The sequence below is a fragment of the Clupea harengus genome, chromosome 13, assembly GCF_900700415.2.
Source record: "Clupea harengus chromosome 13, Ch_v2.0.2, whole genome shotgun sequence".
Classification (NCBI taxonomy): domain Eukaryota; kingdom Metazoa; phylum Chordata; class Actinopteri; order Clupeiformes; family Clupeidae; genus Clupea; species Clupea harengus.
In genome coordinates this window covers 5,758,945-5,784,146 of record NC_045164.1, presented here as the reverse complement: position 1 = coordinate 5,784,146, position 25,202 = coordinate 5,758,945, and the positions used below count along the sequence as shown (strand labels likewise).

Here is a 25,202-nt window from a genome sequence, read left to right as displayed (position 1 = left end):
ACTTATTTTTAACTTCTGCTGACTACTATAAGCCTTGCAGTGTAGTCAAAGCTAGTCAAAGTGTGGACTGCTAGAGTGGGGGGTTCACCGTGGGTTGACTGTATTATGCAAGACCTACATGCCAGTGGAAGTAGGCCCATTCCTCTGACATTTCTATCATGATACTAAATTAAATTAGATATTGCGGACAGAGAGACCTAGCCATGAAAGAAAAGGTGATTCAAACATAGTAATTCACCACAGAATTACTGAAAGTAATTTCCGTTAAAAATAAAGACATGAGCAGTGTCGCACTTAATCCATTACTTGAGTATGCCTAGCACCTTGCCGACCAGCTGAGCAAACACAGCGCAAACCAGTTCCCATCTCCATTTCTATCCATGAAACCAGAATGGGAAAGGTGGAAAGACTTCAAGTGAAGTTAGTAACTAAGCAATTAAGTAAACAATGCTCATATATTTTGCATGTGGAAGTCGACACCTGTGGAGAGCCTCTGAGCAGAACCTTAACAGAACATCTTGGACAGAAAGTTAACAATAATGATTGACTAGATGCCTGGCCTGGACCACAGATGCTACTGAAGCCCTGGTCCACCCTTACAACCTATTTGAGGTAAAAGACGTAGTACGAACCTTCGTTTCACCGAGGCTCTCCGACTCCGACACCTGGTAGGTGAGGTCGGTCTCCTCAAACCCCGTGGCACTCATGCGCTGGTCCGTGGACGGGTCGTTGCGGGGCGGTGAGTCGGGAGAGTTCAGGCACGTCTGGATCAGGGCCTTGCCCGTCTCACTGGTGATCATGGGCTGCAGCTTGCGCGTGGCGAATGTGTAGACGTGGCCCGTCTCACTGGCCACCAGCAGTAGCACCTGAGTGCCTGTCAGTGTGGACAACTCATAGGCCTAGAGAGAGAGAGGAAGAAAGAGAAAGACTTTGACTTTTAAAACCCGTTATTTAAAACCATTTGAAAACCATCGAAAGAAACACTGAAAAAAATCTAGTCCATTTCAACAGTTGAAAACAAGCATCCCAAGGTCATTAATGGTAGCCATCCCCTCCCTTACACACCATTTCTCCCTGAACGGAGAGAAAAAGAGAGAAAGAAGAAAAATAATGAGGGATAGAGAGAATATGAGAGAGAGGGTGAGCGAGAGAGATAGAGAGAAGAGGGGTAAGTAAACATAAATGTACAGAACTAATTTCAGGTTCCTATATCATCAGTGTTTCATTGAGTGAAGACAGAAATGTTCACATCAATTGCAGTTCTGTTTTACCAAACCAAAGTACAACTGAACACACACACAAATGGTCTAACTGAGAGAACAACTTTTACTCATGGAATTGAACACTCACTGGTGCCAATCATTGTAACACAGTAAAGGAACATCAATTCGGACTAGTACATTCACACTCTTCAGCACCAAGCTAGGCTGGGCAAAACACATCGCAGAAGCATCTCATCAGACTCCACATTCTCACTAAGAATCCAAATGATTTGGCCTCCACTTTCACAACCCACTAAACCCTTCAAACTGCTCCAGGCCCAATAACAAACACTGTAGAACAATTATGGATGAGGTCACCCCAGAAGATTGGGTCTCTCTCTCTCTCTCTCTCTCTCTCTCTCTCTCTCTCTCTCTCTCTCTCTCTCTACTGGGCCTTCAGTGAGTACTCCCAGATGTATGGCTGCTGTGAAAGAGAAGTGTGATATGCTGCTTACGCGACGGTCCTTTGCAGTGTTGACAAACAACCGAGCTGCCAACCCTGCACACCAGCCATGACGCCACTGGGCCTCCAGAACACTGAAGTCGCGCTGCGCGGAGAGACGGAGAGCGCTGAACACATGCAGGCTGCACTGATGAACTCTGACGTACAGCCCCAAAACGTCACTGAAATAACATGAGATAAGCCTCCAGAAATAGGGGGCCAGTGATAGTGCGTGACTGATTGCATTCCGAGCCAAGGGGACTGGTGATTGCTTGGGGGTTGGGGGAGGGGGGAGGGGTGGTGGTGGTGGTGGTGGTATTGGACACATGAGGATTGATTCCATACAGACAGAGGTGGCTATGAAACATGAGAGACTTCGCCCTTCACCGGACTCTGACTTTAGATGTGTTGCTTTATGTCAGCTAGCTAAAGAGAGTTCCTTTAGAATGTATGTGTGAGTGTGTGTGTGTATGTGTCTGCACACATAGATTTATGATATATGAGGTGTTCAAGGCACCTCACATACCATCAGTTATATATGTTATAAAACCTTTCAGAAGTGATATCTTAGTCATCTTTCACTGAAACACTCTCTGTCTCCCGCTCCCTCTCTTTCACACACACACACACACACACACACATACACACAAACGCACGGAGGCACACAATAATACACACAAAAATGGGAACGCTCTTTGTCTGAACTCACAGTGTTATTTTGAATGTGCTGATTGATGGGCTCATCTATAACTCTGAGTGTGCAGGGACACAGCATAGAAAAGGGGTAGCAACACTCTCTCACACACACACACACACACACACACTTGTCCCGAAAGAAAACCTAGCACAAGATCCATAAGAGACAATAGGTTGACACTGGGAAATTATAGATGATTCCATTTGTCTTGGTGATGCAACATAGGTTTGCGGTCTCTTCCAGATGCTACCTCTAGAGGATGATTAGAGATGGCTTAAGAGGAGATTTGTTGCTGTGACTGGCAGAGGTTGCCGTGAAATTGTTATAGATCATAATAATTTAACACAGCATTAGCATGCGTATCACACGCAGGACGTATTTGTTGCAATTTTTTATAATTTATAGTTTGTCATGTCTTAAATCTAAACCAAAAAAACAGCAAAAAAAAAAAAAAAAAAGACAGCAAAAAGTTTCAGCCTGTCTGTGTGGTATGAAAGTATGAAAGAAAAAGCATGAACATCCATTTTTATCTCATTTCAAATTGCAGAACTATGAAGTAATGTGACACAAGTGGTTTCCTGAAGCTTGCGGAGAAGAGGGTCTGGCCATAGCACATCTTTTGACAGTTCTTAATATAATCTTATAATCCACCAGCAGAGAGGAGGGTTTACGCGTTCCAATTCAAACAAGAACAGCACAAATATTCCTGGGTCTGCTTGCCTACTTTATATTGAAGCCATCAATTAGATCTTGTCAATCTTTTTTTGTCATGGGCTAAACCAGACCACAGCCATTTCACCACACAGCCACATCATTCTAGGGACCCCAACTCATTTAGGGGCCTCAGAGACCTCTGTTTAGTGGCTTGAAATCAACACTAGTGAAGCCATTGCCAAAATTTGTGTTTCTAATTAACACAATAAAACTAGCTACTGTATGCAGCATTGGGACCTTTCTTTATAGGGTAATTATTTTGTAGGCTAAAATTGTCTGTACTTGTCACGTGTCTATAAAACCTTTACAAACACAGAGGACACTGAAATCCCAATGCCACAGTCTACTCTTATCTCAAACATTTAATTTATCTGAAACCTAAGTTGTGTCCAACAGGAATTTCAGTTCTCTTTCATGCACTGTACATGCAGGATTGTACTGCAAGTTAAGTTTCTTTGCATGAAAATTCTGTCAAAAATTGTCATAAAAGAAGCTCATGGATACCCCTTTTTCCCCCCGCTCAAAACTGGTGGAAACATGGGCTGATGATTCGCTAGGTGGCACCAAGATCCAAAGAATCCTGAACGGAACCGGTTCAAAAACCCGTTACCTGTTGGTCGAAAAGCAGTTTCAGAGAGTCTCTCACACTGAACAGAAACGGAGATGACGGAGAATGAATGGGGAGAGGAGGTGGTGTTGTGAGCCAGCATGGCAGAGGTAGGCCGCTGTAAGGGCCCTCCTCCATGTCCTGTCCTACGCTGCTCCTCTGTGGGCCAGAGGGCCAGGTCTGTCGCCCACTCACAGCTCATCAAAGCCCCCACGCCACGCCACGCCACAGCCTCAGCGGAGCGTGGTGGGATGGTTGCCTGGACACGTCACATACATCACCCATCCAGAATGAGGAACACAGACCGAGAAGAACAACGTGTAGGAGAGAGAGAGAGAGAGAGAGAGAGAGGAGAAAGAAAAATAACACTAACTGGACAGCATGGAGAACTCTCCACGAGGACTCCGGCGCACGATCCTTTAGAGAGTAATACAGTTGTAATGCGATATCTATTCCAGCAGACAGAGCTGGATGGGAAGGGAAAAACGTTTGCTTTTGACATGATTTAAAAAGACCCAACGCTATGACTCAATAACAAATGGACTATGCATTAAGCCATCCTCTGCATACCGTTCCTTTCCTAAAGCCCAGGGAGAAGACAGCCCTTACACAAAAGTCTGATCCGGGCAGTTATACTTCAAGCCACCACAGAGCTGTCCTAGACACAGCAGTCTCAGTCCATATTAAACTACCGTTGGTTCCCGTTTGTCCAAAAGAATACCGGTGCATATTCAGAGGAAACCTTACTCCATCCTAAATGGATGTCAACATCGATGTAATGAACAGGCATCAACATCAATCTCGGGGTAAAACTCATGTGCCCAGAGGCTCACTCAAAGATGATTCGGTTCTGAAGATTATGCACATGAAATTGTACAGCTATGACTGATTCAAAAACAAGCAACTGGATAAATCAGAAAAGATTAAAAAAAAATAATAATCTAGGACAGATCAAAGCTAATACTCCAGTTTTGGTCGGTTCAAAATAGGATTAAAATTGTAAAAGTGTAAATCAACTTAGCAGTTGGTATCTTGGTATCTCAGGGACATTTCATCAGTAATGTTTGAGGGATTGAATTGTCGTGACCTAGGAGTCTGGTTCACTGGATGAGTAAAGACTTGAATTCTCCCTCTTTCAGTCGCAGTGACTGTGCACACTGGTCCTAATGTATCCCCACTGCACGTATACAATCGCAACAGGTTAATAGGCTTAAAAGTGAGATAAACTCTTGATGGCTTCTTGGCCTTGACCATTAAAATTGTCCAATAAACACTGTTTCACAAGGAACTGGACAGTTTATTAACATGACTGAATGTGTATTACCACACTATAACTTGCATGTATAATTCACCATCTACAAGCGACAACAAAAGAATGAATTTCACTCTCCAAATTAACCCATCTCCATCAGTTCTTTTTAAGGGTTTCTAATCTTTCTGTGTAAGATAACTGTGGGTGGCGTGAGATCTCCCCCGCACCATCTTGTCAGGGCAGCTGTCAGACAGATAGGAGTTTCTGAATCACCTGCAGACCACCAGACACAACTCCCCTCTTGGAGGGCTTTTGATACGGGTCATTCCCCTGGTTTGGTCAGCTGTTCAGAGCAGGAAAAGCAGAGAGACGCTGATGAAGGGTAGCCACAGATGACACCCCAAACTAAAGCCGACTGTTGGCAGACTGCAGCTTCCAAAAGCACAATAAAAGCAGACAACTGCAACAAATGCACACCTAAAAGCGCACGCACACACACACACCCACACTCAAACTGTGATCTAGGAGTACAGAAATGAAATGGGTCAGAGAAAAAGACTTCCAATCATGAGTATAAGGAGCATCAACAACTCAATTTACAGCTGTTTACAAGGTTTCCACTTTCTGGAGAAGATGGGTGCTGGAGAGAACCACAAACTTGGTGTCAACTGTTCCTGCTTGTTACAGCATCAAATGTATGTGCGGAATTTAACACGTTTGTCCAAATCAAGCTATTGCTGTTGGATTCAACAGCCCTAAAACTACAGCTGTCAAAGCTGCCATTACTACCATTTTCCACTGTTAATTGTAATGCATTAACTTTTGATCATTCGTCTCTAACAGACAGTCTGTCTACACACAACACAACTTTACATACAAACGGTGATGTTCCCGGCACAGCAGCCATGTAAATTAGTTAGAAACCAGAGCAGGGAGTTGGTTATCCACAATGAATTGTATGGTGGTCATGTTTCAACCACAATGGTTTCTTTAGTGTGTCAGTCAGTTATTTATGCCCTGAATAACTGAACAATCTATTGAGCAATTTCAAAATGCCATATCACCAAAAGTAAACACAAGCAAAAATCTCTGGTGATAATTTATTATGTGATTGTAATTTACCATCCTGTCCTTGTAATGTTCCTTACCAAGATCCAGAAGAGAGAGGGGGGACAGATAATGTGTGTGTGCGAGAGAGAGAGAGAGACTCATTCTGTTGAGCTTCCTGAGGGGCCTCCAGGCTAGATGAGCACATGGGTGATGAGTAGTGGAGGGGAAAGGCCTGAGAGTGCCCGCACTCGTGTCAGGCCTGCCTGCCCATCGGCCCACGACGCCCAGGGCCGGTCCACCTGGGGCCTGTGCCAACATGAGCAGCTGGGTGCATCCATGGCACACGCAGAAAGAGAGAGAGAGAGAGAGCGAGCTCAATCGAGAGCATCCGCCACATCACTACACTCATGAAGGCCTTCACAGGGCTGCAGTGTCCTTCGTTTAACCACTGTCTGAGAAAGCGTGCTGAAGAGAGTCCAGTTCTGACTGTCTTCCCAAGCCCAAGCCAGTGCAGTACATTAAACACACTGCGTCAGGTCGGTTTGGCTTATTAACACCATAGCACAACTGGATAGATCACCAACTGCAGTTGGATGTTTTAATGAGAGGTCTTAAACAGAAAGTTCTGGAATCTGGCATGGGGGTTGAGGAGGTAAGGTAGGCAAACGTGACATTTTCCAGGGGGAATATATGCCACTCAAAGCTGGACTCCTCATATTTGACCCATGAAAGAATGTTATGGCGACTGTTCAACAACAGGAGTCCAGAATATTTTAGTTGAGCTTCATTAATGTGTGTATGTTTCCACCTCCTGTGAGTGTGTGTATATGTAGGTGTGTGTGTGTGTGTGTGTGTGTGTGTGTGTGTGTGTGTGTATATGTAGGTGTGTGTGTGTGTGTGTGTGTGTGTGTGTGTGTGTGTGTGTGTGTGTGTGAGAGAGAGATAGAGAGAGTGTGTGTGTGTGTATGTGTTTATTTTAAACACATACAGTGTTAGTCAGAAATAGAGAATGTCAGTTGCTACACTCTATTTTAAGCCCACAGCTAGTCCTGTCTTCAGTGGTTCCCAGTCACTGTGTGCCAGCAGAGGGAATATGTGACACCACACTATCTCTGCTATGGCCCAGCAGCGTCCCATGTGCACAGCAGCACCTCCCGCCCAGTCCCGCATTCAAACACGGTGTATTTACTTAACACCTTCAAATGGAACGGATACACCTACCTGAATCAATAGCATTCACTTAGGCGTGATTTGGTCATCAACTGTTCAAATAAAGTTTGTGCCAGTTAAGTGTTTGTGTATGTCACAGGAAACGTAGGCCTGCTATAGGCCATCATATCTGTACCTTGTCAATGGATGTGGTAGTTCGATTTGGACATACGCCTACTCTGGCAAGACAGAAGTTTGACTTAGTTTTAATTGCCTTCATTTGACATAACCTGTGGCATATCATCATTAACCAAGATACCAGTCCAAGCCACATCATGTATTAGTGATGCAGTGAGTTAGGCCATGACTTTGAGGAGGACTTGGAGGATATGGCAACCTGTTTACGTTACCATGGGGAAAAGCTTGAGGAAAATACCCAATGCTGGTGCCACAACTTGGAGTGACAGACTTCGCAGCACACTCACCTTTTTCATGATTCCAGTCTTCCGCTTGCTGAAAGTTGTGTATCTTCTCAGTTTGTTGTCGATGAACTCCATTTTAATCTTCACTCGCCCACGAGTTTTCTTCCCAGGCTTTGCGCCAGCAACACCTCCGGGGACCACTCCGTAACCCCCTGGTTGAACCCCTGTCTCTGGCCCTACCATAGCGGCTTCCATCTCCGCCCGCTCTCGCTTGACACCTCTTCGGTTGTCCCCGGCTGAACTCATGGGATCATCATCATCCAGGGAGTCGGACTCCATGTCCGAACCGCTACAGACCGGTCCACACTCTTTATCGGGATCATATCTGCCGCTACCGGGAATCCCCACGCCTGTGTTTAAACCCACCAGTCCGCCCTGACCGACTGATTGTAATGTGGTCAATCCTGCCCCGTTACCTGGTCTCACTCCTCCTCGAGACCCCACTCCTGGACCATTGCCCCCCAGCATCCCTGCCCCGTTCCCCGGCCGTCCAACCGCACCAGCGCAATCGTTGACCCCAGATACCGCTTGCCCTGCTCTGACCAAACCAGTACGAAGCCCGCTGCCGATAACCACAGAACCGTGACCCGCGTTATTCCCAGTTGTCGATCTGTTACCTCTCAGTGCTGATCCAGCTTGGCTAGATAACATTATATTTTATAAAATAATTTGCTAAATGTGCCAGCCAACTGCTGGAGCTCGAACTACCTGCTAAAATTGCAACACTGCACACAAACCTTCGAAAGGTAAACAAACAGCCAAAAATATGGGCAAAGCCTTATCCGGACTCTCTACGTAACAACCTATGCAAAGTTTCAAAAGTGATGCTGTCCCTGAGACCCTTCACCCCGCCAGTCTAGCTCTGCCTTCTCCTTTCCCAAAACTCGAAGCACTTTCTCCAAAAGGAAAATTCGGATTGCACCTCTCGAATCACTCCGCCATGACATGTAGTTCACACGGTAAACGTGGTAGACGTCGTCAATGGCGTCCTTAAATCTTTTGTCTCTGTAAATTCAGAATCATTGTAAGCGTGCAGACTATTCTACACCATATTTAAAATGTTACAATACTTGCCGTTCTTAACTGTACATGCAAGTGGACGAATATATCAAAGTACGATCTACTTTCCTCCTTATAAAGAGATACAATGTTTCCTTTTATGGCGTTGTCTCTCCTTATTTGGTGAGTCACAGTGACGCCCTTCCATTGGTCTGGGTGAATCTGTCTCGCAACGCCATTGGTCAAATCGGCATGTTCATTAGAATAAATGCCATCATGGTTGCATTTGCTAGACGTCATCCAGTGAGAAAGACAGACTTAGTACCTGCCCTGATCTTGATTATTGGAGCATTTGAATGAAGTTTCAGAGTTTTCAGTTTACATTATTTCATGCAAATTGCATGCATAATTTCTGTAATCTTCATTTCCAGTGCAATGTAAGTCATGTCCACACTTGGTTGGTTCAGACAGCAGGTACGTATATAGGCCCTTATGATGAGGGTTGTGAGTAACTCAAAAAGATAGTGAATTTGCAAACTTGGGATAGTAAATACTTATGTTTATGACAAATGTTTAGTTACATAGTTTAATTTGTAGTAGAAAGAATATCTCAAATCTGTTGTTTTCTTGTCAGTCCTAAACTTTGACAACCGATAATGATGGACATAAACCACAATGGAGATAGCGCACAGAACAGCTATTCCAAAATGATATGTAATTACATTATTAAAAAGTGACGAAGGGAAAAGTTGGGAGTGGGAAGTGGCTCTGAAGATGGCGTTTTCTTCCTGTAGTAAAGCTTACAGTATTTGTGGCTCCACACCGCTCATTTGTATACAGCAAACACAGTTAATCAATCGCAGCTATATCCCCGATATATTAAATGAATATAATTTTACCTGTTTTCCCCAACATCAATTGAAAGGGGTCAATATCAATATCCCCCCCTTCACCTGTTTGTGTGTGTTTGTGTGTGTGTGTGTGTGTGTGTGTGTGTGTGTGTGTGTGTGAGAGAGAGAGAGAGAGATCAGGAGAGAAGCAAAGAGGGAGAGAGAGAGAGATTGACCAAGGTCTAGATTGTGTGTATGCAAGGCAGAAGAGAGGGGGCTTGTGAGAAACAGACTGAGGCATAGAAAGGCCACATTTGCATGGCAAAAGATATTCTCCGTGCACAATCCACCCACTTCAGCAACCTGAAACATCACCAGGGCTGAGTCAATACATAGCGAAGGTGAAGAGCCTGCCATGGAGACCAGTTGCCTTTCAAGGGAAAACTGAGACAGTGCACCATGAATGTAATTACAGGAATATGGGTACAGGATGTACAAAAAGATGCTCCTTGTGGATACTCTTTAAAATTAGCTGATCAAAGGTGAGCAGCCGAGTTCTTTGATAAGCAGGTTTCATCAAACAAATTTGAAGACTAGAAAATATGAACTTCAATTGATTCATCTGGTTTAATGGCCCATCTTTTAAGGGTATATGTAAAATGCAGACATGAAGCCTTTCAAAAAGAAAATATATATCTATATATGTAAGCATCCTGTATTAGTATCCTAATATCAACAAGGCTGTGGAAAATTCAGAAAAGAACATGGAGTTTCCAGCACAAATACAGCAAATGAACACACACCCTCCATATAATAAATAATCTTAACTTTTTATGTTTTAGCACAAGACACAAATCCATGTGTTCTGTTGCCATTTGTGGAGGTCATTGCTTTAAAAGGTGTATTCCTTTCTGTCAAATTCATAGAAATTCTTCTCACGGTCCTCTAGCTGTCCATCCAGTGTGTGCGCTCCAAACCTCTCCAGGGGTCGTGCACAGTGGCTCTGTAAATGGGGAAACAAACTATCTTGGACTGAGCAATACACAATCAACAACATGGGGCAGTCATGTTCCAATTTAGCTTCAGGAGCACAAAAAGGATGGGTGTATATGATTGACTGTTGAGGTAAAATAGCAACAAACTTTCGCCAGCATCAAAGACTACACCTTTAAAGGTACTCTGACTTAATAAAATAATAGAAGCCTCTTGATTGGTCTTCTAGTAAAGCTGGCCCTAAAACAGTGACAACCAATCAGGATCGTACAAGTGAGGGCCTTTAATGAGAGCAGCAAGTATACATGTTGATTATTGTGACCGTTTGCAAAAGCACATTAAAAAAAGGCCAAAGTGTAAGAGCCTTGCATTAATACAGAGTAAAACAAGGACTGTTTCCGAACTTAAAAAAATATTAAAACAAATACAAAAAGGATATACAAAAGGGTCCTCACAGACAAAGAGGCCACTGCTGTTTGATAAGATACAATAGAAAATGCAGATAATCCTTCATTTTTTTTCCTAGGCACTTAGAATCTGCTGAGTGATGGTGACCTTTAGTCTCTCTTTAGTCTCTCGTGGTCAGTAGCGCTCTCTTAGACTGATGTATCAAGCTATAACATTATTGAACACAATCTGCACTGTGTGTTGTGAGGGCTAGGGCAAGAGCAGTATGCACTTTAAACTGTATAAAAAGCATCACAGAGTACCTTTCCACAGACAGAAAAAAAAGAATAAAAACAAACCAATAAAAAAAAGATATAAAACACAGGACCTTCGTGATAAAAACAAGGTTGCCTGCATATCCTTCTACAATACGACTTTATAAAAATAAGAGAAATCTGAAGTGAGTTGGTGTGGTTAGTGCAGGTTTCAGGTGAATATTTCATCTGGGCTTTGACATGTAGAGTAGGCCAGACAGCAAAGATGATGTGGATTAGGACCACGCCAGCATCAGGGAGAGGGTGTCTGCCTGTGGTTTCCGTCAGCTCACCGTAAGGATGCAGAGAATCCAGAGATGGAGGCTCACAGAAGGCCACAAGCTGAGGTGCTGGGTGGCGTTACCATTGGCAACCGTTGTCTCCGAAGAGCACCGCAAAGATATATGTGAAGATGATCAGCACAGTCATAACTGAATCTCTTTAAACACACACAAACATAGACACACGGGAAGCATACACACAGCTAGCCTCTAACAGCTTTCTTCTTAGTATTTCCTTGGGCAGGCAGCACAAAGCAGGTCCTGATAAAGTACGGATCTGATCCAGAAGTAACAGACAACAAACCCTTCATCCAAACCTTTCTTCCTGTTTTTCAGCTTGTACCCCTAAATCTTCATCTCCCAAGTAAATGGTTTGTAAATAAAACCAGACTCCGCACTCAAGGACTCCAAGTCCAGACGAGCACAGAGGCATTACGATAATGAACAGACACAAAGGGAGTCCAGCATGGTGACATCAGCTCAAGTGTCTCTCTCCTGATTGTACTCCGAACAGCAGAGGTGGAAGGCTGAGGTCACAGATGAGAGTTTCTGCTCCCGTACTCATCCAATGAGATGGGCAGTTCCCAGGGTCCCACAGAGAGACAGAGAGTAAGAGAAAAAGAGGGAGAGAAAGAGAGGAGGAGAGAGAGAGAGAGAGAGAGAGAGAGAGAGAGAGAGAGAGAGAGAGAGAGGTAAAGAAGCATCTCAGTGGGTTGGTGGGATGGTGAAACTCTATGGACGAGTGCAAACAGCCTTGGCCACAATTAAGGCAAACAAACAAACAACAAAAAGCTCCCTGGGGTCTGAGTCCTTTTTCACGTACGTACATACATACACACACACACACACACACACACACACACACACACACACACACGCACACACACACACACACGCGCACACACACATCTTGGTCAATACAAAAGTGTCTCCGTTTTTCCGATCCAATAACCCACTCTCTCCTCTCCTCCCCTGAAATGTGTCAGACTCAGTTCTGCATCCAGCATGTCTTTGATTGTCCGGGCGGGCGGGTCTTGGGGCTGGGGCTAAAGGAGAGATGGGGGTGTGGTGGGGTGGCTGGGGGGGTCCAAAGTATTCCGTATGTGTCGCGCGGTGCAGAGTGGAGCGCTCAGACTTTGCTGTCAGAGGGCAGCTCTGTGAGCGCCTGGGCCAGCTCGCTGAAGGAGGGCCTCTCTTTGGGGCTGGGAGCCCAGCAGCGCGCCATCAGCTTGGACACTTTGGAGGGGCAGCTGTCCGACGCGGGCAGCTTGAGCTTGCCAGCCTGCAGGCCTGTGAGGAGAACACAAAAGGAAAAACGCTATTACTATCGGATATGAGATTACACGGAAAAACGCTGTTACTATCGAATATGGTTGACAAGATGTCGGAGAATACTTGGTAGCATTCTTTTTTTTTTACAGGAGATTCTCTAACTGGATGCCTAACTTGGATTTAGCAATATAAGCAATGTGCCCATGATCTCTTCAATACTAAAGCTGACTTGTTTAGGCTTCATGACTGTAAACCTTCTTTGTCTTAAAACACTGCTAAAAGCTAAAGGCCCTTCAATGCATGGTGTCTAGAACCTATGAAGTGTAATGCATCACACAGTGGGCTTAAACCTAAAGAACATGGCGGCAGGTTAACGGAGTGGCTTTACTGGCTCTGCGTTGCTATTGGTCTGATTTTCTGTGATTAGTGAATGACAGATTTCAAGATTAACTGTTTTTGTCAGTTAGCCTTATTATCTAAAGATTAAATGTTTTTATCAGTGTTAGCCTTATTATTTCAAGATTAACTGTTTTTATCAGTGTTAGCCTTATTATTTCAAGATTACATGTTTATGTCAGTGTTAGCCTTATTATTTCAAGATTAAATGTTTGTGTCAGTGTTATTATTTGCAGATTAAATGTTTGTGTCAGTGTTAGCCTTATTACGGTATGCCCTCTGTAATTAAAAAGCAGGCAGCATGGGTCTCATCAACTATAGAAAACATACAGCCATCAAGCCAGCCAGTTATGCACTGTGGCTTGAGCGTGTGTATGCTTACCTTCCAGGACCTCATCATCACTGAGTTTAGCATAAGGCAGCTCTCCATGGCTGAACACTTCCCACATGAGCACCCCGAAGGCCCAGACGTCCGACTTAGTGGAGAAATCATCCTCAAACACCGCCTCTGTGGGCATCCAGCGCAAGGGGATCCACACCTGCCGGTAGTGGTAGTACTCACTGTCCACACACGCGCACGCACGCGCACGCGCACACACACACACACACACACACACACAGACACACACAGACACACACAGACACAGACACACACACACACACACACACACACACACACAGAGACAGAAAAAGACATATCATGTAATTTCAGCTAGGGAGAAATGTGTTTGTAAAGCCCAACTTGACCACTAGAGGGCACATTTGCTCAAGACTTTTTTCATCACTGTCAAAAAATCCATTATCATGAGAGCCATAATGTGCCCTTTTCAACTATTATTAAATTTGTCTGAAAATGTTTCCTGTATTCTAATTCAATCCTGAATACCACATGATGCCACCTGAACACCAAGTCACCATAGAAACTACCTTCACTCCAAAGCCTGACGTCAAAGCACATTCAACCAAAATCATTTTCATTACAAGTCATACACTATCTCTTTCTTCTCAACTATTAGATGAAAATGGCCTTGATATTTCAATGATAAATGCCAATGTTCTTGTGCGCTCCAGATTTCGTTGTATGCAAATACGATGACAATAAAGGCTTTCAATTTCAATATGTACAATTTTAGACTTCTGAAAAGGGTATTGTACTGTGGTTTCTAGGGTGGTAAACATTTTGGGTTTGGCCAGAGGATTATTTCTGGTATGGCGGAGCAAACGAGCACCACACTACAGCACTGTGCCAGGAGGGTTTCCAACCTGTTGTAGACGTCTTTGCTGAGGCCGAGGGCAGACACCTTGACGTGCCTCTGGCCACTGATCAGGCAGTTCCTGGCGGCCAGGTCTCGGTGAACAAACCGCTGGCTGGACAGCTGCTCCATGGCACTGGCCACCTGGGCACAGATGGACACCTGGGGGAGACAGGGTAGGACGGGGCAGCATGAGAGAGCCGACCTGATCTAACCTTACACAAGTGCACAATAACCAGATCACCACAAAAAGACACCTTAGGTTATTCTGCATCATGCTGTTTGTGCAGGTTCTGGGTGACTGGTTTGAAGACCTATGATTAATGTGTGTTGGTTAATATGCCATTATGTTTGGTGCTTGCCTTGGTTTTGGTGCTGATAGGCTGGGGCTTGATCTTCTCATCTTTGCTCTTGGATATTCTGAGGAACTGCTTGAGATCCCCCTGAAAAAGAGAAACCAGCGGATTCATTCTTTGGAGTCCAATAAAACTGACCATGAATTATAACTATAATTATGAAGTAGTAGTAGTAGTACAGTCCCAAACCAAACTATAGGTATAAATCAATAAGGCTGAATTCCTATCAAGATTTCTGATTACTTCAATGGCTTTGATTACCTCAGTGTTAATATGATTGTGTATGCATATATATTCCAGCGTGTGTGAGCATGTGTGAAAGCATTATTTGCATGTGTGCTAATGCTTGCATAAATATTGTTTGTGCGTGCGTCTGAATATGCAGTGTATTTGTCTGCATGTTGGAGTGAGTTTTCGATTCAATGAACCCTTACCAGATCCACATACTCCAGGATCATGTAGTGGGGGTCGGCATCTCGGCACAGCCCCAGCAGCCGCACGATGTTGGGGTGGCTGAGCTTGGCGAACATGTCGGCCTCGCGGCGGAAGTCCTGCTGCAGCTGCTCGTCCCGCGCCTGCAGACTTTTTACCAGCACCACGGTCTCCTCCTCGCCCTCCTCGATGCCCTTTGCCTTGGCCAGCAGCACCTCACCAAACTCACCCTTCCCTAATAACACCACGGCAATTACACACACACGCACAAATGTACACCCACCTGAATACATACACTGTAAGGGTCTGCTTTGGATTACAGAAACATCTGTCATGACACCCTTTATTGTAGACATACACAAAAACAATGGTATGATCTTATTCGTTTAACACTACTAATCAGCTATTTGTACATCAGGATCAACACCAGAGAGTTAGAATTGCTGAGGTAGTGGTGGAAGAATGGGACAAAAAGGTTTGAGGAGTTTACCCAAAGTGGTGATGGTGTGCAGGTCCGCTCGGGGGAAATGCAGTTTGTCGTTGGTGCTGTGGCGTTTCTCAGCAGTTGCCGTTGTGCCTACACTGGTCAGCGCCACCTCCTCCTGAATCTCTGCTGTGGTCAGGCCATTCTGCTGCAAAGCGCCACCTACAGGATGAACAAAGAGGCACCAGATACATTTAGACATTATGTACACATTCAGAAACCTTAGCGTATGACATATTTATAGGGAAAATACACAGGCATGCATGCAGTCTAACTGATACTATAACACAGACACAAACAGACCAACAGCCAGACTGTGAAACTGCCATAGCATGGCTCAGTCTCAGTGCTGTTGCCACTTTTACAAACTCTTTAGTTCTTAATCATTCAAATTTGTTCCCAATTTTTCCATATGAATCGGCCAATTACCCCCAAGTGCAACCCTGCAAAGCCGGGATTTCCAACGGACAGGCAGCCGAGAGGCAACAAGCGGCCATTATGAGCGGCTTAGCCGGAGCAAACAAAAGGAGCTCAGTTTCCCAAGGGCCTCCTTCATGGTCAACAGCATTTGGTGAGGCCTGAGGACTTTTCTGATGAACCACACAACACAAAGGCCCTGGGCCTTCTCTTAGTGTAAGGAGCATCACACTGCCACTAATTTATAGCCGTTTGAGGTTTGGCACGAGTGTTTTGTCCTTGCAGTACTCTTTACAGCCACATGATGGCAGCAGGAGCAAGAGTTGTATTGGCCACGGACGCAGTTGATGGTGAAGGACATGGATGGACTTGGGAGTCCCTATACAGCCATTCAATTTCACTACACAATTTCCAACCACACTGCAAACTGTCAGAAAAATGAAAAATGCAAGCAACCATACAGCAACGTCCCCCAACAAATATGAACACATACACATACATTTGTGAACAGATACAGGCACAAAAAGCTAGATACACACTAGAACACGCATGCGCACACACACACACACACACACACACACACACACACACACACACACACACACACACACACACACACACACACACACACACACACACACCATTGAGGCACTCCATCTCTGGCTCGTCTCCATGCTGTCCCTTCAGCAGTCTCTTAGCGTTGCGTCTCTGCTTGCAGTAGAACATGAGGCCCAGCACGGCAATGATGTAGGCGACTGCGGCCCCCACCGACAGCCCGATGGTCTGGATCATCTTATAGGGGGCTTTATCTTCCTCTGGCGGGAACCCTGTCGGGGGTTTCTCTGTAAACAGACAAGTTTACAACAAGGCATTTTCAAGGATGCATTTCAAATATGGACATTGAAATGTGCAGCCACAAAGGCACGTCGAAAACATTTAATACATTTTCAAAACAAAACAGAGAGTGTTACAAAGATCAAGCATCTCTTGCATGCATGCTAAGCCTTTTCCGGCAAGTATTTAAAAGATGAATCAGATAAATATGTAAGGTAATCCTGAGGTGCTCTACATTCCTGAGAGTTGCGTGACTCATATGCTTCGTCTATGATCACAGGCTTCCATCTTACCCTTTCTTGGGGACGTATCTCATTTTACACCATGTGGAGACATGGAAATGCTTTCAGAGTTGTTGGGAGGGCCAGTGTTTTCAAAAAATAAAACATTGTTGTAAAAAAGGCTATTCCCTGCTAGGGGAAGAGGTTATGTGGACTAATACTGGCTTCTCCAATTTTGCCACCTCTGATAAATTAGGGCAGGCCTATTGGTTTGCATGACCCTAAAACAATAACACACCAGTCACATGCCTGTTTGTGCCACTACTTTGCAGGGTTATGGTTAAGTTAATAAATCCATTGAGTTAGGGTCTGAAACCAGAAGGCGTCATCTTGTCTCGGTGCTTCCTAACGCAGCAGTTAATTTGGGGCTAAAGCTTTCAATCAGCTCCCTCATTTGATGCGTGTGATCACACTTTAACTAACAGGGTTATCTGATGGGGAGATAACACTGAGCCGTGTGTGTGGTGTGTGTGTGTGTGTGTGTGTGTGTGTGTGTGTGTGTGTGTGTGTGTATGCATACATGTGTGACAATGACAATGAGCTGAGACTCTGAATAGTGTCTTAAACAGTGTTTAGCCCTATACATGCACTTTAGATAGACAGTGACTAAGGGATGTGTGTGTTCATGCGACTCTGTGTGTGTGAGAGAGCGCACATGTTTATATGTGTGTGTTGTGGAGACAATACATCCTAATAGATTTATCTCCAACTGAACATTGTAAAAACTGCTGATTTGTAAACTGTTGTTTACTTAATCTGTTCAGGACAATTCCCTATGTATTCAGCCATGTTCCTCTCTCTATAATACTCATGTGAAACCACTTCATTTATGTATCTACATTGGACCAATCCTAACTATTTTTTGATAATAATTAATTTGATTAAAAAAAGTCCATGGTGGTGTGTGTGTGTGTGTGTGTGTGTTACTGACCCACGACGTAGAGCTGTGCCACACGGTCACTGATGCCACAGCTGTTTCCGGCCACACAAGTGAACCTGCCCGTGTCATCTGTGGTCACGTCAGAGATGACAAGAGAGCCATTCAGCATGACCTGAAACCTGGGACAGAGAAAGGAGAGGAGAGGAGAGGAGAGGAGAGGAGAGGAGAGGAGAAGAGGTGGGTGAGAAATGAGAAAGATACATAAAAAAAAAGACACGGGAAAGAGCCATGGAAAAGGATAGGACAAAGATGACATTCATGACTTTCAATTAGAGGGACATTCATGATTTCAATTAGAGGGACGTGAGAGACTAAAAAAGAAAAGAAAGCAAGCGAGAGAGACAGAAGAGTAAGGAGTAAATGTGAAGTCTGACCTTCCTGCACTGGCTGAGAGCATCTTGTCCTTGACCATCCACTGAACGCTGGGCTCTGGGTCTCCGGTGGCCTGGCAGTGCAGCATGGCTGTGTGTCCCTGGTACACAGTGGTGTACTCGGGGTCCAGCTTAAACTGGATGGACACTACAGACCGACAAGAGGAACAAGAGGCAGGAGTGTGTGAGCACGGGGCGGGAAGACATACACTTCCCTCAAATTAACACGACCAGAACCAACAGACCCATCAGCTAAGAGAACATCTGCATTCTGCTTTGGCTCTCACAGATGATGTTAGAAAGACACACAGACAAGACACAGAGCGTTAAAACACGGTCTAATATAGCACTCACCCCCCACGGTGAAGGAGACGTAGGCTCGGATCTCCCCCTGCAGGCGGTTGGAGGCCAAGCATGTGTAGTTCCCTGCATCCTCGCGAGTTACCTTATTGAAACGCATCACACCATTCCGCTGCTCAACACGAGGGGGCAACTCACTGCCATCTGCAGGGGGCGACAGAGGGGTGGGGGGGGGGGGGTCACGAGTTTATCATCTCACTCACCTGTTGTGTTATGATGATACGGCACTAGTCTATAGTGAAAGACAATATATAGTCTATAGAAGAGATGTATGGCATGTGCAACTAGTGTTCGAGTAAAGCTGAGCCTCTGATTAATAGAGATAACACACATTTTGCAACTTAACCATCAAGGGTAACATTTCAGTTCTGAAGATGCTTAAACCAACCAACCAAAACTAAAAACGATAGAAAAATAGAAAGACAGGAAGACACACCTTTTCCCCCTTTTCACAGGCACAGACAGACACACACAACTCTGGGATTGGGATTTGAGAGTACCCACATGTGATTTCTGTCCTTTACCCAGCGGGGGAGAAACGCCTGCTGACCCACCTGCTTTGGTCCAGAGGACGCTGGGAGGCTCCTCCCCCGTGGCGGAGCACTGGATGCTGATCTCCTTATCCAGCTCCAGGCACTGGATGGCCTGGGGGGTGGGGGTGAACTTCAGCTTCTCTGAGAGTGAAGAAAATAACACCCTCCATCAACCAACACATACGGTCACGTGCCATCACAGCCAGGCTGCTAAATCTCTAAAGCAGACTAACCTTGGGGAAAGCACTGAACACAAACATATCACTGTTACAAACTCTTCAGTTATCTGCACAAGAGAGCTTTAGCTTTCTGTTCATCTTTTGGGTAAATGGAAGAATGTAAGCATCTGCACAATAACATACACAAGAGATCCCGAAGACCACAAACAAAAACAATGCTATTGTATTTGTAAGTACACACTGAAACTAAGCCCTATACCAGTGTCTGTATCAGGGTCAGATAAATAAAGCTTTTGCAGACATAACATGCTATCAAATCAGACAAAACACTACTGATAACCACTGACCGAGAAAGGAGATTAGATCTGATAAGAACATTGTGATATCACACACACGCAGAGACTCACACACACACGCACACAAAGATACAGACACAGACACTCACAGACGTTCACAGACTGCACTGATGATTTACCTAACACTTTGACCTTGGCCTGTCCAGTGAGAAAGCCCCCTATGGTCTTGGTCTGGCAGGCATACATTAGACCATCATACACCTCCACATTGTTGATCCGCAGGGTGCCATTGGGAAACAGCAGGAATCGAGAATCCTTAGACAGAGAGAGAGGGAGAGGGAGAGAGAGAGGGAGAGGGGTAAATATGAACACAGACTGCGATAAAATGACGAAGAGGAAGACTGCAAGAGGCAGCCAAACAAGGAGAACAAGACACAGAGGTATCAAAGGTTTATGCATGATGGTCACACAGCTTGGATTACTGAGTGTGTGAGCGTGTGTTCGTCTGTGCCCACTGAGCTGAACTTGTTCAGTCCATAGCCTCAGTGTCTCAAACGAGGTTATATAAACTACTGATGCCCTCCCCTGCACCTCCAAAACAAACAACAAGAAAAATAGCTCTGCAGAGAATATCAGCATACATCTCCACACCTGGGATGCAAGGTCACAGTCACAGAGTCTCTGTGTGTGTGTGTGTGTGTGTGTGTGTGTGGGGGGGGGGGGGGGGGGCAAAGTAGAAGTGCAGAAGGTACCTCTAGGGTGATGATAATGCTGTTTCGATACCAGGTGACCACAGGAGTGGGCGTGGCCTGGGCGTGGCAGTGGAGGAAGCCGGGCTGCCCCTCCCTCATGCTGGTGTCCTCGGGCGAAGTTACCCACTCAGGAGCCGCTGGGGGGCGAGCCATAACACACGAACATCACACACAACCAACACACTTCAAATCACAACACATCCTATTCCAAGTATTCTGATGGACCTGCCGGCAGCCGATCCCTTCAGAGAGGTATATTACAGTTACAAATGTCCTATTCATAGAAATATAAAAGCAGCCATACAGACATCCTGTATCTAGGACACCATGATTGTAGACAACATATCATCAGGGCAGGCGGTAATTAGCCCTGGTGGATAGGCATATTAATATCTGCCATCCCACACCTATGACTCTCCGAAAGCCCTCATCCCACTGAGGGGAATATGAAGGAAATGAAGAGAGAGAGAGAGAGAGAGAGAGAGAGAGAGAGAATCTGCTCACATGCCACGGTGACCCTGTGCTCCTGGCTCTTCTTGCCGGCCTTGTTGTTGGCCGTGCAGATGTAGGTGCCCGAGTCGCCTTTCTGCGTGGGGTTGAACAGGAGGGTGCTGCCCTCCTGGTGGACGCGGCCCTCGGTGCCGGCGACCTGCCCGTCGGGCATCTCCCAACGCACCTGGGGCTCTGGTGTGCCCCCCGCACGGCAGCTGATGGCCTCCTGAGAGTTGGCGGTGAACACGTGGTCCTGAGGGGGGCCCAGGTCCTGAATCTCTGTGGAAGGGAGAAGAGAGGGAGAGAGGAATAGAAAGAGGGGAGAAAGGGAGGGAGAGAGAAAGGGAGGGAGAAAGAGAGAGAGAGAGAGAGAGAGAGAGAGAGAGAGAGAGAGAGAGAGAGAGAATGAACGAGACAGGAAGGGAGTAAAAGGGGTTAATACTTGAAAATCAAATCCCCTTTATTGGGTAAATATGACACTCAACAATCTAACACAGCTGAGAATGGAGGAGGGGTAGCTGCAACCTAAATCTCCTTTGTAATGCAGTAATGACACACAATATAACAGTGTTGACTGGGATATATTAAGCCCAAAGGATTGAAAAGAAACAATGAAATAGAGCACAGGAGAGAGAGAGAGAGAGAGAGAAAGAAAGAGAGAGAAAAAAAACAGCGTGGAAAGAAAGGCCAGAAGGCGAACACAAGGAGCTAAGCGGATATTTGGCCTGTAATCTGGAGTCCTGACTAGGGGGGAGTCGGTCACAGTCACAGTTACATAAACACGACCGAGGACAGCGGTGAGAGCCGGCGCCTTTTACAGGGAGGGAATTTCAAGCAAAACCCAAACTTGTCCCAAAACAGTGCGCCTTGGCATGTCACAATCCAATTTAATACCACTGCTGGATTAGAGGAGAGGGATTAGGTGAATTAGCGCAGAAAATGAGGTGCCGTTGTGGGTGAGAGGGTGGCTGGGAGGGCAAATTCTGATGTAGAAGTCAGCACTGTTTCTGGTGCGATCTCTCCTCCTTACCTCCCAAATGACACCAAGCCCTTTCTGTATTGCTCCTGACCACTGGATTGTGCAATGGTCAGTGAAATACTGACAGATATGAAGGACAATCAGTCAAGTCAGTGGATTGGGTGTGTGTGACTATGACTGTGTGTGTGTGTGTGTCGGTGTCGGTGTCGGTGTGTGTGTGTGTGTGTGTGTGTGTGTGTGTGTGTGTGTGTGTGTGTGTGTGTGTGTGTGTGTGTGTGTGTGTGTGTGTGAGAGAGAGAGAGAGGATTGAAAGGAGTGAGAGAGAGAGAGAGAGAGAGAGGATTGAAAGGGGAGAGAGAGAGGATTGAAGGGAGAGAGAGAGAGAGAGATAAATAACACTAAGGTGATTTGAGGGTTGAGGGCTAGAATACTACTGTCTCTCTTCTTTGCACGCAACAGCTGAGGCAGATGTCAAGAAAACGGTGAGCTTATCAGTAACTGACAGCATCGCAAAGAAAAGCGTGTGCCTGTGTGTGTATATGTGTATGTGCGTGCATATCTATGTGTGTATAACAGCTGTAGCTTTGATTCTGTGTAACAACTGTACGATTGGTCAAACTATTGTAAGGCCAAATCCTGCAGCTGGATATGCTATGACTCAATTAAAACAAAGAAACTTGCTCCAGGGAACAGGAGCGCGACCTTGTGGTTAAAGGACAACTCCCTCTAGAATGGAGCCGTTTCAGTAGCTGGCCTGTACTGCACATCTGGAGAAGGGGGAATGGAGAGGGAGGGAGAGAGGAGAGTGAATGAGTGTGTGTGTGTGTGTGTGTGTGTGTGTGTTAGAGAGAGAGAGAGAGAGAGAGGAACTGCAGAGGTGATTAGAGGGAGAGGAAACTACAGCCCTCTGTGTGTGACACAGCTGGGGCGGATGTCAATAAAGCAATGAACTTATCAACACAGATATCATTTGACATTGGTTGAAGGTTATAGCGTGCTTGTGTGTGAATGCCTATTTGTGTGTGTGTGTGTGTGTGTGTGTGTGTGTGTGTGTGTGTGTGTGTGTGTGTGTTCAACTTTGAAAGCTTAACAAAATGTATGTGATGTGTGTGCGTTTGTGAGTGAGGGGATTCATGCAAACATGTGCAAACCCACGAGCATGTTCGCATAGATTCTTGAGACAGTGTAAGCAGTTAGGGTATGGGTTTGTGTGTGTATGTGTATGTGTATGTGTGTGTGTGTGTGTGTGTGTGTGTGTGTGTGTGTGTGTGTGTGTGTGTGTGTATGTATGTATGTATGAGAGAGAACCTCACCTGCCAGACTCAGGGTGGCCTGTACAGTGATGTTTCGTCCGGTGGCTCCGTGGGCCACACACCTGTACGTGCCTGTGCTGCGCACCTTCACCTGGAGGATGTGCAGTGTGCCATTGCTATAGAGGATCAACCTGCCAACACACACACACACACACACACAGAGAACAAGATCAGCACTGCTACAGACAGCAATACCGACAGCTACATAGACATCCATAATATCGATGAATAGTAATAGAGAATTAGTAGAAAGATGGTATACATTAATTACTTTCAATATTGTACTACTGCTACTAATGCACAGCACTGCATTAATTACTGCATGTGTACAATGCGGTTAAAACCTATTTCCATTTCCATGTGTTAAAGCCACAGTGCTGCGCTGCATGTGTCGGGTCTTGCCGACATCTGAGGACAATTTATTCCTTTTCCAAAAAGGGGACCCCCCTAAAGGGCCTTCATCCAAGCCGGATAACTTTATCCAACTGTATCATTCAGTAAAACTAGCCTCAGGGCAGGAGAGAGCCAGAGCTGTCTGACTGTGATGTGACAGAGGCATCAAGCCATTGCTTATGGGGAGAACGTGGTGTTTTATATAACAGCTGGGTTCACTGAGTTCAGGTTATGTTGGATCTAAACTGAACTTTTAGATGTATCTCCATAATGAGGGCTGGGGTGGGGGCGGGGGTGGTAAATGTAAAGCTGGAGCTCAGACAGACACCACTGTTAAGGAAGCCTGGGTCCCTGGCTGATATGCCTAAAAGTTAGATGCAGAAACAGAGAGAAAGACCACTGCATATGATGTGGCACGGGTAAAGGCTAGTCAGAACACTGGGAAATCATTAAGAAACTCATATTTACACAAATCCACAATAGCTGTATGGATTTTTCCTCCGAAAGCCTACAGTAAATTCATGTTGTAGTTACTGTCAGGTCTTTTTTTAAAGTAAGGTAACAATTTCACTTCAGTGGACTAATCCCAAGTATCTATTATGCCTCAAAACACCGCTGGTCGTAAACACTAGCCTGGCTCCAACACTAATAGAGGAGGTGGAAAGGAATTAGCAATATATTCTCAACAAATGCAAACACCACTGTTTGGGCAGAGGCGAGAGAACAAATGCGACAAAGGACTCGTAACAAATCAAGCACAGATTTTCATCAAAGACGACAACATGGAACAATGTTAAATTACTCAGAGCAGAGGCCTGTGTGTCGGTGTGTATAGAAGTAGGGCTTTGGCAGGACAGCCCTGGTGAAGCTCAGATTTGAACCGCGATGTCTTTGAGCTTTATGACATGGCTTTGTCGGAGGAAACAAACTAGCGACCAGATGGTTGTCAGCTCACGTATAACTAAGGCATTATGTTGCTACGTGAAGAAATTACAACTATAAATAGCAGTTGAAAAAACACTCCCCCGTTCTTTCCAGCTAAGCTCAAATCTTTTCCATTCATGCAGACACAAAGAAATCCCTTCACTCAAACATGCCTTTCTCTATGAAAGTCACTGTCTGGCCGCATTAAGATTCTGCTCCCCACAAAAACACTGTATACATGCGATCAAACAACTTGGAGGATAAAAGGACACTGTCTAGAGCTGCACATAACAATCTCCCCCCTCACAGTGTAGACAAATTGATGGCAAGGCCCCCTCTGGCTGCATCTCACCCTGTCTCTCTGGTAACACCAATTTAGATCGATTTATTAATAGAAGCAAAAATAGACAGGACCAGAACACTGGAGAAAAGCACACAGTTCTACTTTGGTCTAACCTAACAAGTTCAATCAATATTAAAAAAAGG

At 45.3% G+C, this 25,202-nt stretch overlaps 2 protein-coding genes across 2 annotated transcripts in view; both read right to left on the bottom strand.

The window, feature by feature from the left end:
- Positions 1-581: 581 nt before the first annotated feature.
- On the bottom strand, positions 582-8,953 carry srfb (serum response factor b). Its single transcript, XM_031579210.2, has 2 exons — positions 7,659-8,953; positions 582-899 (listed from the first exon to the last, which is right to left on the bottom strand). Exons 1-2 carry the CDS (start codon positions 8,304-8,306, stop codon positions 597-599), a joined length of 951 nt encoding a protein of 316 aa, XP_031435070.1. The 5' UTR covers positions 8,307-8,953; the 3' UTR covers positions 582-596.
- A 1,792-nt stretch (positions 8,954-10,745) lies between these two features.
- ptk7b (protein tyrosine kinase 7b) overlaps positions 10,746-25,202 on the bottom strand; it is a 74,061-nt gene continuing 59,604 nt past the window's right edge. The window contains exons 7-21 of the mRNA XM_012817038.3: positions 23,400-23,530; positions 21,120-21,386; positions 20,616-20,752; positions 20,043-20,178; positions 19,410-19,529; positions 18,850-18,999; positions 18,499-18,643; positions 18,116-18,243; positions 16,711-16,911; positions 15,659-15,814; positions 15,171-15,403; positions 14,743-14,823; positions 14,391-14,542; positions 13,510-13,688; positions 10,746-12,749 (exon numbers count right to left, since the gene is read on the bottom strand). Coding sequence (XP_012672492.1) covers positions 12,589-12,749; positions 13,510-13,688; positions 14,391-14,542; positions 14,743-14,823; positions 15,171-15,403; positions 15,659-15,814; positions 16,711-16,911; positions 18,116-18,243; positions 18,499-18,643; positions 18,850-18,999; positions 19,410-19,529; positions 20,043-20,178; positions 20,616-20,752; positions 21,120-21,386; positions 23,400-23,530 — 2,377 coding nt within the window. The 3' untranslated portion in view covers positions 10,746-12,588. The remainder of the gene's footprint in view (positions 12,750-13,509; positions 13,689-14,390; positions 14,543-14,742; positions 14,824-15,170; positions 15,404-15,658; positions 15,815-16,710; positions 16,912-18,115; positions 18,244-18,498; positions 18,644-18,849; positions 19,000-19,409; positions 19,530-20,042; positions 20,179-20,615; positions 20,753-21,119; positions 21,387-23,399; positions 23,531-25,202) is intronic.